Source organism: Cherax quadricarinatus, chromosome 27 (assembly GCF_038502225.1).
Source record: "Cherax quadricarinatus isolate ZL_2023a chromosome 27, ASM3850222v1, whole genome shotgun sequence".
NCBI classification, from domain to species: Eukaryota; Metazoa; Arthropoda; class Malacostraca; order Decapoda; family Parastacidae; genus Cherax; species Cherax quadricarinatus.
The window spans coordinates 15,257,386-15,270,051 of NC_091318.1; the positions used below are offsets into that span (position 1 = coordinate 15,257,386).

At 40.0% G+C, this 12,666-nt stretch overlaps 1 protein-coding gene across 2 annotated transcripts in view; it reads right to left on the bottom strand.

Annotated features, from left to right (window-relative positions):
• Positions 1-12,666, bottom strand: part of LOC128691192 (villin-1) — a 165,975-nt gene that overhangs the window by 20,975 nt on the left and 132,334 nt on the right. For both annotated transcript variants that reach the window (XM_053780050.2, XM_053780051.2), the window contains 2 exons: positions 9,512-9,695; positions 8,310-8,395 (listed from right to left, as the gene is read on the bottom strand). In XM_053780050.2, the coding sequence (XP_053636025.2) occupies positions 8,310-8,395; positions 9,512-9,695 (270 nt within the window). The remainder of the gene's footprint in view (positions 1-8,309; positions 8,396-9,511; positions 9,696-12,666) is intronic.

Genomic DNA, 12,666 nt, shown 5'->3' on the forward strand with positions numbered 1-12,666 from the left:
TAACATAAAAATAGGTTGGACAAATATAGACTGGATAGAGGCAGCCTGTTTCAGTGTTCACTCTCTGTAATGTGCTTTGTGTAGTATAACAGGAGAGACTATGTGATGGCAGGGTTTACTGTTTTCAGGAGGATTCTTGCTAAGACTTCAGAGATGGTGAAGCTGCCGTTGTTTTGTTTAATTGTATTCGAAACAGAGAGTGAACACTGAAACAGGCTGCCTCTATCCAGTCTATATTTGTCCAACCTATTTTTATGTTACCCAAGTAATAGCTTTTATATCCTTTTACTCATGTACGAATTAATTGCTCTACCATATTGTATTACTACTACTACTACACTTGTCACTACTACTACTACTACTACTACTACTACTACTACTACCACTACCACTAGTACTGCACCTCACACTGAGCCTATATATACCCTCTGTGTCCATGTATTGTTTGTAATGGCTTGATAAAGCTCCTGGAGAGCGAAACGTTGCCACAATAAAATGTCTCATTAGTTGCACTTGTGTCCTTTTACTTTATATCCATCCTGTAGTAAGGGGACCAAAACTGAGCAGCATAATCTAAATGAGGCCTCACTAGTGATGTATAGAGCTGTAAAATAACTTTTGGACTTCTGTTACTTATACTTCTTGAGATAAATCCAAGTAATCTGTTGGCCTTGTTGCGCACACTAAGGCACTGCTGTCTTGGCTTTAGATTTCTGCTTACCATGACTCCCAAGTCTTTTTCACATTCTGTATGATCAAGCTCTACTTCACCTAGATTATAGCTTCGAGGGTTATTTTCATTACCAAGGGCAAGTACCTTACACTTATCCACATTGAAGTTCATCTGCCATTTTTCAGACCAAGACATTAATTTGTCCAAATCGTCCTGGAGTTCATTGATATCCTCCTCAGAGTGAATTATACGGCCTATCTTTGTATCATCAGCAAATTTACTCATGTCACTCGTAATCCCTTCATCAAGGTCATTAATGTAAATTATGAACAAGAGAGGGCCTAAAACTGATCCTTGTGGAACGCCACTAGTGACTAATCCCCATTCAGATTTCACTCCATTAATGGTAACTCTCTGCTTTCTATTGGTAAGCCATGCCTCAATCCATGCTAGAATTTTACCTCCTATACCATGAGCTGCCACTTTTCTTAAGAGTCTCTTGTGAGGTACTCTATCGAAGGCTTTACTAAAATCCAAATAAACAATATCATATTCCTTATCACTGTCAACTGCCTCAAATGTTCTATTGAAGAACGTCAGAAAGTTTGTCAGGCAGGAACGACCTCTCGTGAATCCATGCTGAGATTCATTTATCAAGTTATGCTCTTCAAGGTGACTTCTGATAATGTCAGCTATAATTGATTCTAATAACTTGCCCACTATAGATGTCAGGCTTATTGGACGGTAATTTGAAGGAGTGGACTTATCCCCTGATTTGAATATAGGAACCACATTAGCCATCTTCCACAACTCTGGCACAACACCGGTAAGGATGGACGCATTGAATACACTCGTTAATGGCTGACTAAGCTCCATCTTGCATTCCTTAAGTACCCTTGAAAACAACTCATCGGGTCCCGGGGACTTATTTTGTTTCAGTTTGTCTATCTGTTTAATAACCATGTCCCTCGTGACAGTAATATTAGTTAACTTAAATTCATCAGGAACTAAATAATTGTTAATTACTGGAATCTCATTTACATCTTCCTGTGTAAAAACTGACAAAAAATAGTCATTAAATAAGGAACACATTTCCAGTTCATTATCCGTCAGCTGTCCATTCCCAGTTTTCAGAGGTCCTACTTTTTCCTTCACCTTCGTCCTATACACTTGAAAGAATCCCTTTGGATTAGTCTTTGATTCATTAGCAACTCTAATTTCATAGTCACGTTTAGCCTTTCTAATCGCCTTTTTTACTTCTCTTTTAAGCTGAACATATTGGTCAGTAAGGTTAACCTCTCCTCTTCTGATGCGCCTATAAATTCCCCTTTTCTCCCCTAATAGATGCTTTAGCCTCCTGTTAACCCATTTGGGATCGTTATAATTAGACCTAATTTCTCTCTGGGGAATGTATATACTCTGGGCACTGTGTACATTATCAAGAAAACAATCATAACAGCAGATCCCTTCATATTCATAAGCATGATTATCGTCAATAAAATCATTAGCTAGATAACCCCAATCAAGATTAAACAGATGTTCCCTAAGTCCATTATAATCGGCAGAACGAAAATCAGGGATTTTTACTGTATTATCATTATTCTTGCATTCCCAATTAATGCTAAAAGTGATGGATTTGTGATCGCTTGTGCCAAGCTCTTCAGTGATCTCCAGATTATTCACGAGTGTTTCCTTATTTGACAAGACTAGGTCAAGCAAATTATTACCCCTGGTAGGCTCAGTTACGCTCTGTTTCAGAAAACAGTCCTGAACTGTTTCCATAAAGTCACTGGACTCTAGATTACCTGTCAAAGAATTCCAGTCAATTTGACTAAAGTTAAAGTCCCCTACTATGACTATGTTACTGTGTCCAGAAGCCCTAACAATTTCGTCCCAAAGAAGTCTCCCTCTATCGTGATCCAAGCCTGGAGGTCGGTATATTACACCTAGAATTAGTTTTTCTTGACCCTCCACGAACTCTACCCAAACAGACTCTGTTACTGCTCCATCTATTTTTATACCTGTTTTTATGCAACAATTAATATTTTCTTGAACATACAATGCAACTCCTCCCCCCTTCCCATTACAGCTATCCACATTGAACAACTTAAATCCCTGAATATTACACTCAGCAGTCATATCCCGACTCTTTAAATCATACCACGTTTCAGTTAATGCAATGATATCAAAGTTCCCAGCACATGCTACCAAACGTAGTTCATTAATTTTATTTCTTGCACTTCGACTGTTAGCATAAAATACCATCATATGTTTTTTCTTCTGCACATTTTTCCTATTCATCTTTGTTTTTAGATAATTTCTGAAATTATCATTACCCAGAGTTACTCCATGACAGTTACTATTAAGATTCTTAATATCAGAGCATAAGTCAATATATCCATACTCATTATTTATCATTTCTAAACCCATACCTCTAACTAATCCTAGTTTAAAGTCCTAACAACCCCCTCAACTGAGTTAGCAAGAAAACCCACACCTGCCCTGGATAAGTGAACCCCATCCCTGGCATACATGTCATTTCGGCCATAGAAGTTGTCCCAGTTGTCAATGAATGGTACTGCATTATCCTTACAGTGTTTATCCAGCCAACAATTAATACCAATTGCTCTGGACAACCATTCATTACCAACACCTCTTCTTGGCAAAATGCCACATATAACAGGGCGCCCCCCTTCTTCCTAATTATGTCTATAGCTGTCCTGAACATTCTAACTAAATCCTCACTTCTACGCTTGTCTACATCATTGCCTCCAGCACTGAGGCAAATAATAGGATTGATCCCATTACCGTTCATGATGTTGTCAAGCCGGCTAACAATGTCCTCCATCCCAGCCCCAGGAAAGCAAACCCTCTGTCTCCTACTCTTGTTCTTCAAGCAGAATGCCCTATCCATGTATCTAACCTGGCTATCCCCAACAAAAACAATATTCTTACCTTCCTTGTTGTCGTTCGTCGTGACGATCCCAGTAGTCGACTCACATTCGTCGGGTAGCACCGAGAATACGTTGGAGGTTTCCACAGGATTTTCCACAGCAGTCTCTCTCTTCTTCATCGTTTCTGGCTTTCCATTCGTCTTCTTGATCGTCAACTTCGTCGTCCCCTGCTGTCCAGCCACTGACCACGATCCCTTCTTGACCTGAGGACTCGAAACAGGAGGACTACTACGAATCCTCTTGTTTTCCTCGGTCAATCGCCGTATCTCCATCTTCGCTGCCCTCAATTCTTCCTTAAGTTGCTGGTAAAGTTGCTCGATGGAGGGCATCTTGGTTCAGTCCACGGGAGCACACAAGACACTTCTTCACAGAGTTAAGTACAGGTCACCACTCACTGTGTGACGAAACGTTTCCTGAATAAAGATTCCCATATGCTGCATAAGTGTCTCAATCTTCAACTTGTCGGTTTTCCAAACCATTCATCACAACTGCCTAGTAGGGTTATTGAAGCTAAAACCTTGGGTAGTTTCAAATTGAGGTTGGATAAATAGATGAGTGAGAGGGGTCGGATTTGAGTGGGGCTTGCACATGAGTAAAATAAATTTATCAAAGCTTACTGTTTGGGTAGCGTTGCAAATGAGTTGGGCAAATATTCTGTTAGTGGGATGGATCTGTGTAGGACATGCCTAGTATGGGCCAACAGGCCTGATGCAGTGTTCCTCCTTTCTTATGTTCTTATGTTCACTGGCTGATGTTTAATACGTATAATAAAGAGCCCAGAACAACTGGTTATTCTTTTTAATTTGATGAATGGTTTGAAAACCGACAAGTTGAAGATTGAGACACTTATGCAGCATATGGAAATCTTTGTTCAGGAAACGTTTCGCCACACAGTGGCTTCATCAGTCCAATACAAAGAGGAAGGCGTAAGGAGAGGAGGAGTATGAGGTAATCAGTCCCTCAGCCTGGAGTCGATGTGTTCAGTCCATCAATCTTGTAGAATGTACAGCATAGGGCCGTAGACGTGGCTTATATACTGTAGTGAGGTGAGGTGAAGCAGGCGGAGGCGGGGTCATAGTGGTACCATCCACTAGTCGAAGTAGGTCTTCGTTCAAAGGTTGAACAAGTGTTGAAGGATTCTTTGTAACAAGATCCCATGATGCTACAGTGTCTTTTTAATGACCGCAAGTTGAGTATGTAAAGAAATGTGGACAAAACATTTATGTACAGTTCAGGGCATGTAAATAAGTGTCTTTTTCCACATCTTGTCGGCATCACCATTTCTTCATGAAAAGAAATATTTAATGTGAGGTTCTTCAAAATTGTTCGACATATTACGATGGTTGAGAAAAGCGCAATGAATGAGGATCAAGAGGAAGGGGAGGATGAGGTGTTAAGTTTTAAGTCTGTCATCTACCCGAGGCTGTATATATCTAGTACACCACCAGTCAAGAATACTTTAATCCTGTTAAGTAACAGGACACAAATGCAATTAATGTAACATTTTATTGTGACAATGTTTCGCTCTCCAGGAGCTTCATCAAGCCGTTACAGCTTGATGAAGCTCATGGGGAGCGAAATGTGGCCACAATAAAATTTTACATTAGTTGCACGTGTGCCCTTTAACTTAACATATTGTAGGTAATTCTACCAATATTAATACTTTAATCCTAAAATTGGAATTAAGGTAGACTCTCAGCGTATACGCCTCACGGAGTATATATCTTTGTCCCACACAAATTTACTGATCCTATTAACATACCCTGCCACGGGCGGGGATAGAACCCGCGATCAGTGTCATAAAACTCCAGACCGCGGGTTCTAACCCCACCCGTGGTATGGTTTGTTTGAATATCAAAATGGTATACAATACCGACAGGATGATTGTTAAGACACATAGGCAACACTTAAGCAACTTTATTCCGAAACGTTAGTTAGAGTTAGTTCCAGACTTTGGAACAGGACTTCTCCAGGCTGAGGGACTGACAACCTCAAACCTACGACTTTAAGGGTGATGGACTGATTACATCGTCTTCACATCTCTACTGCTCCTGCCTATTTTCTGTACTCGACTGAAGAAGCCTACTGTGTAGGCGAAACGTTTCGGAATAAAGTAGCTTAAGTGTTGCCTATGTGTCTTAACAATCATGGTTTGTTTGCAATCGTATCATTACGATTTCGTAAGTCCTATTAACATCTTTGCTTGACAAAACAGTTTGAATCCAATCCATTGAGTCAAAATATTTAAAAATCTCTCAAAGAATGATAAAAATGAACAGCTGTTCTCGCTGGCAACTCTGTCAATAACTCTAAATTTCCGAAACAGCGTCACTGAGCAGTCAGTAAAATTACACGTTACTCACAGCAGCTGCAGCGTGAGGCCAGCCACACCCCTCATGTGTTGAGTGATGCTGCACTGCTAGGAGCAGTTCCCGCGAAGGCTTATAAATTTGTTAGATATAAAGCTTATCGATTGTAAGCGGGTTATTTAGGCTGCATATCACCGGTACACTAAAATCAGGAATAATTCACAACACTAGAAGGAATCGAAGAAAACTCATTGAATGTACACAGAGGGTATAAACACGTTGGCCACAATATTTTTTTGTTACCTCTGCAGAAATGTGTGCAGACTAAATATGAGTGATACTAGCAAATACACAATTGAACAACGGATCCAATGTCTGGATCCACGAACGTCCACAAACAGGAAAGAAAATGTGAGAGGCGCACCTCGATTTCCCGCAACGATTTCCCCACAATCACTCATACTACTGTGCATACTACGTATTACATGACAATCAATATAAATATAAACCCAACTCTGAAACTTCCTGGAAGGCTGCAACAGAACTCACAGATATAACACAAGATACAAATGCTTATTTGATTTCCCCAGAGTACGACTCAGCCTGAGTAAAAACTCAGTACGTATAAAAGACTCCCAAAATTTGGAACTCCCAGCAAGATGATTCTGAAGATTCCCTATCTGCCAGTCGCTTCAGAAGTATTGTTAAAAAGTACTTCCTTTCATTAATGTGGCTTAAGACAGCAACATTCTATCTTCAAACACATCTTGTAATCTGTTGTACTTGTTTCTGCTATTTTTCTACCTTCATATTTTGAACCATGTTTCATTTCCATTCATTCAGGTATAGCTGTTGTACTAACAATTATAAACTAAATAATCATTATATTTAATGCATCATATCCATGTCTACTGATATAAACTTCGGATAACTTATATTATATCGTAAAAAGTTCATAAATAAGATCCATTCAATATTTTCTAACTAGACAATTTAATTTTATTTTATGAATTATATTGGACACTATATTATTTTGCAACTTCCTGTTAGTATCATGTATAGACTGTTAAAAATAAATAAAATTATGTATCCCTAAAAACTATGCTAAGTTTTGCCCCAAATGCTGTGCATCCTCAGGTCTTTCTGATTATTGTTTATTTTGTAAATGCAGCGAATGAAAAAAGTCTAAATTTAAATCTTAAAAACCTCCGTTTGAGGTTTAGCTCGTATTATTATTATTGTTGTTATAATTAAGGGGAAGCGCTAAACCCGTAGGATTATACAGCGCTTGTGGGGGGGGGAGATGTAGAATGTATTCAGGCTTAATTCAGGGAACTGGAGCACAGATCCAATTCCCTAGATCAAGAGCCCCTCACCAGCGTTAAGGAACCTTCCTTGAGGGGATAGCTTTCGGTGCTGCCAACTGGGAAGATGGAAAAAAAATGTTACATGTTATACACGGGGTAACATGACATTGTAGCCACCTAGTACATCGAACACCAATGGCGTCTGGAAGATGTCATTGCTGTTCTGTGTGGTCTTACAGTTGATAGGATAGTAGCCTTGTTATCAGAAATGTTGAGTAGCAATTAAAACAGGTACTTGATAATCAAAACGGCTTCGTAATCAACATAACAATCAACAAGTGATGTTTCACTGTATTTTTCTATTATTATTATTAATATGACTCACGAAATCGTAATGACACGATTGCGAACAAACCATACCACGGGCGGGGATAGAACCCGCGATCAGAGAGTCAAAACTCCAGACCGTCGCCTTAGCCACTGGACCAGCTAGCCACAATAAGATTCGTCCAACTAGATATATTTCTATACCATAGGAAGGTTAGCACAGGCACCACTGTGACCACAAATGAAAGTTTTTACAGACGAATCTCCAGCTAGCGCGGCCGTGACGAACTCTAGCTCAAGTCCCCTCAAAGCCGTCGACATGACATGGCTAGCTGGTCCAGTGGCTAACGCAACGGTCTGAAGTTTTGAGACTCTCTGATCGTTGGTTCTATCCCCACCCGTGGCATGGTTTATTATTATTATTATTATTATTATTATTATTATTATTATTATTATTATTGCTGTTATTAAACCAGGGGAATAAACTGCCTCACCTGATGCAACTAAGATCATTCAGTGAGACAATAGATTGGGTAGTGGTAGTTCGGATGATTCTCTGAATTAAGATATGAGTGATGCAGGGGTTAAATTAAGGTTAACCATTCTTAAGAATAGGGATGGACAAGGAGCGGGGCAGTTTGGCTTGTCCACTAATACCAGGTGGTAGGTATGTGTGGGGCAGGAAGTTGGCTTAGACTATATACTGAGACAAAGAAGCAGGGAAGAGAGGGCAGCTCACCTCAACAGCCTTGGTGTAGAGGCCAGCGGTGGCGCGAACCTGCAGCATGTACGAGGACTTGCGACCCTCGTTGCGTGCCCCAGCACCTGCAATACCACCAGCAGCAATCACCGCACAGCGGTAAACATTGTTGGTGTTGTGTGAATGTTGTTAAGCGTTGTGGGAGCGTTCATGTTGTTGTGTGAATGTTGTTAAACGTTGTGGGAAAGTTCATGGTGTGTAAATGTTGTGTTATGGGAACGCTCAGGCTGTTGTGTGAACGTTGTTAGCGTTGTGGGAACGTTCTTTGGGTGATGAGTGAACGTTGTGCTATAGGAACGTTGGTGAAAGGATTCTTATATTGTTAATGCTGTAGGACATAAATTAATGTTATGTGAATATTTGAGGTATTTTAAGACGGTTAATGTAAGAATTTTCCAGATTGTTGCAGGATGTTTAATTTGTAGAACATAACTGTTGTGACGCTGTAGATGTTGTAAGTGTTGTTGGAGATGTCAAGTTGTGCTCACCTAATTGTGGTTGCAGGGGTCGAGACTCAGCTCCTGGCCCCTGTGTGAGTGTTGTGTGGTGTATCTTACTGTTAGCTGGTACTGTAATGTGTTATAATCTTGTTTTCGCAGCAGTTTGTCTGCTGAAAGTTGTTGTTGATATTAACTGTAGACACCAGTGTTATTTACCATTTGTCAAAGGCACTTATCGATATGACACTTGACCTTTTGAGTGTGAATATAGTTAAAAAAAAAAAATACCACGGGTGGGGTTAAAACCCGCAGAGTAACAAATATAGTTTGTGTGTGTGTGTGTAATGAGTCAAGAGCTTGTGAAGATGGGCTGTATATAACCGTTAGTATGTGTAATGCGTCTGTATGACTACGTGTACAGTGAGTCAGAACTAGTGAACATGGGCATTATGTTAACGTGCGTAGTGAGTGAATACCTCGTGAAGATGTCCTAGTGTGTCAATGTTTGTGAAAACATGTGTGTGATTAAAACTACTTGGAATGTATTACATACGTTAGCATATCTGTTACGTCAACAATTTTTTCCATTCATTACTAATAAGAGGGGATAATTTATTAAGGCATGTCAACAGCTGTCTTCACAAATAATATAAAAAACTACCATCATCTTACTTCATCTTTTCCACACCCATCACCTTCCCGATACTCGTCTTCGCTACCCACCACCCACCCACTACTCACCATCAAATGAGGAAGCGTAGCCACCTTCGAAGACGACCATCTGGCCACCGAAGATGGCCATGAAGTGTGGAGGTTCCTTCTCCTGAACCACCCTCACTTGCACGGCTCGACCGTGCAACTTGTCATCCAGCTCCACTGCCTTCAGAGCGGCCGTCCCCGCCTCGTCCTGACTCGCGTCGTTACCCTGTTAGGGTGAACACTTACTTGTTAGGTACAAAAGTAACAGGTGTAGGCACACATATATGGACTAGGTACACAGGTGGTGGCGTAGGTACACGGTTGGTGTAGGTGCAGAGTGTAGAACAGGTGGTGGGTGAAGGTATACACATGTAATAGATACATAAATAGTGGTTCAGCGCTGTATGTTGCATATGCAAATTACACAACAGAAGAATTCGATTCAGAGGTGTCCCCTTTAGCAGATGACGTGAAACTAATAAGAATAAAAACTAAAGTAGATCAGGTAAAACTACAATTGGATCTGGAGAAGCTGCAGGATTGTTGTGACAAGTGGATATAAAAATTTAACCCCAATAAATGCAAAGTTATGGAAATCGGGGAAGGGTAAAGATGACTGGAAACGGAATACCGACTTACGGAACAAAAGCTGCAAATCTCACAGAAAGAAGACCTCGGGGTGAGCACAGTTTCGATCATATCGCCTGAAGCATATATCAAACGAAAAACTACCACAACAAAGGTGAGACTTAGAAATTCAAGGGTAGCTTTCAGGAACCTGAACAAGGAGTCATTCACAACCTAGACAGCGAAGTGATAGAGAGAAGATAGACATGATAGAGCTCAGGCAGCCAGGAGAGAGAAAACCCGGTAGAGGCCAGTGGAGAGGAGGGACTAGGAGATGAGACTCAACTCCTCCAACCACAAATAAGTGCGCACAGGTTGAAGAGAACACAATTGTTGGTATGCATGAGGCACATAAAGGGCCGAGACAAGTGTATAACAACATAACGAATGATTCATTACATCACTAAGGTGCACCCGTCCCTAGCTTATTCCCTGAAGTTCTTACTTCTCTCACATATTCCGTGGCTTAGCGCTTCTTTTTGATTATAATAATAATAATAATCTCAAATATTCTCTTCATGAAATTAATCCTTTTCACTTTCTTTAACAATTTCTGTTCTAGATATTCACTTGTTTCTAGAGCACAACTTTTCAGTGATACATTACTACTTTACAGTTTTAAAATTATTACTTTCTGTTTAATATAAATACTTTCTAACTACACACATCAAACTTTTCTTAGACTCATCAAAAGTCATACAGCATCTTGAGAATGAGAGGTACTCAGGTTTGATCCAAGGAAGGGAAGGATCTCTCTAGTTCCTAGTATCACAGTCGTTCACCAACATCAAGGAACGTTTCACCCAAGCATTACTACTTTAAAGCAAAACATCAATATTTTCCAGATACGCATCAACAATTATTAAAAAATTAACTACGTATATTAATATGAGTGTCAGCGAGGGAGAACAACGACTCTTTATTAGCACACCTGCACTCAGTCAGTGCTTTATTTCTTTGTTAACTATAACATGTGTAATAAAGATATTACGCCCTAACATGTGTGATAAAGTTACTTTCAACTTACCTACAATGGCACAATAACACTACATAATTCCTCAAATTTAATAACAAAAATTTTGTCTGGTTCTTACAAGAAACTGTAAACAAATAATATTTTACAAAATTCTTGAGCATTTCCAGTTACTATTAACGTTTAAAAAACTAACATTCTAGCTGCTTATGCTGAAAATGGTATAAAATACAGACAAGTTGAAGCTTCAGTTTCATATCTTTCGAGACCATGGAAGATGAACGCTTCTCCTGGCTGAGGGACTGATCACCTCAAATACTTTTTCTCCAGCGTTGGTGAATTGATTACATCATCTTCATTTCACTACTACTACACCTACTGTATTTGACTGGAGAAGCCTACTGTGTAGGCGAAACGTTTCAACAATAACGATACCAAACTGTCTGCACATGTGTCTTGCTCTTCATTCTAGCTGGTGCTTGGAATAATGCTAGCATGTGTGCCTCGCACTCAGCAGTGGAGGTGGAAGCTCCATGCACAGGATATACACACCGAGAGATATATTTCGCCTCCTGGTAAAAAAGTGGTCTTAATGATTCTAGTGTAGACTTTAAACTCCATTAACCATCCAACCAACCTCGTTGTGCTAAATGGTCCACACGGGTGTTGATGCTGGAGTGTGGGCAAGGTATCGTTTATGATAAGATTTAGGGAAACCATTTAGCTGGACTTGAGCTCAGGTGGGAAGTGCAATGTCTGCACTCTGAAGAATACTTGGGGATGTTGCAGTTATAGAAATAATTTGAACTATGATTTCCATACGCTTCTTTAAAGACAGCTTGGGCATGAGTGATCATCAATGTGATTTATACTCCGAGCCACTCTACGGTATCGGGAAACGATCGATGTAGTGTCATAGGTAAAGGTAACATTTTAGCATGTGTGATGTTATTAGCGCAGTGTGATAACTTACTATCATGCGTGATATTACCGCAGTACTCATATATTATGTGCTTGTAGGGGTCGAGTTTCAGCCCCTGGTCCAGTCCCTTCGCTGGCCACCATCCGGATTCACTTTCTCCTGGTTTAGAGAACCCTATTGTATCTCTTTAAAGCTAGGTATGTATCTTGTATCTACCACTCCACTGTCCAGATTATTCCACTTCCTGACTACTGTAAAGCTGAAGAAACACTTCCTAATGTTTCTATAACTAATCTGTGTTTTCAACTTCTAGCTGTGCTCTCGTAATTCCGTTTCCTGTCTCAAACAATCTGTCCCTGTCTGCCCTATCTTTTCCTTTCAGTACTTTGCACATCGTTATTAAATCACCCCTAGTTCTAATGCACTTTAATTTTATCAGGTTTAACTCCTTTAATCTCTTCTCATAACTCATTTCCCTTAGCTCCGAAACTAGTCTCATTGCAAGCCTCTGCACTTTCTCCATTTTCTTGACATGCTTGATCAAGTGTGGGTTCTGTACTGGTGCTGCATACTCCAATACAGATCTAACATTTGCCGTATATAGTGTTGTGAATTGCTCCTTGCTTTGGTTCCTCAAAGTTGATCTTAGATTTTCTAGGTAAAATACCCAACCCG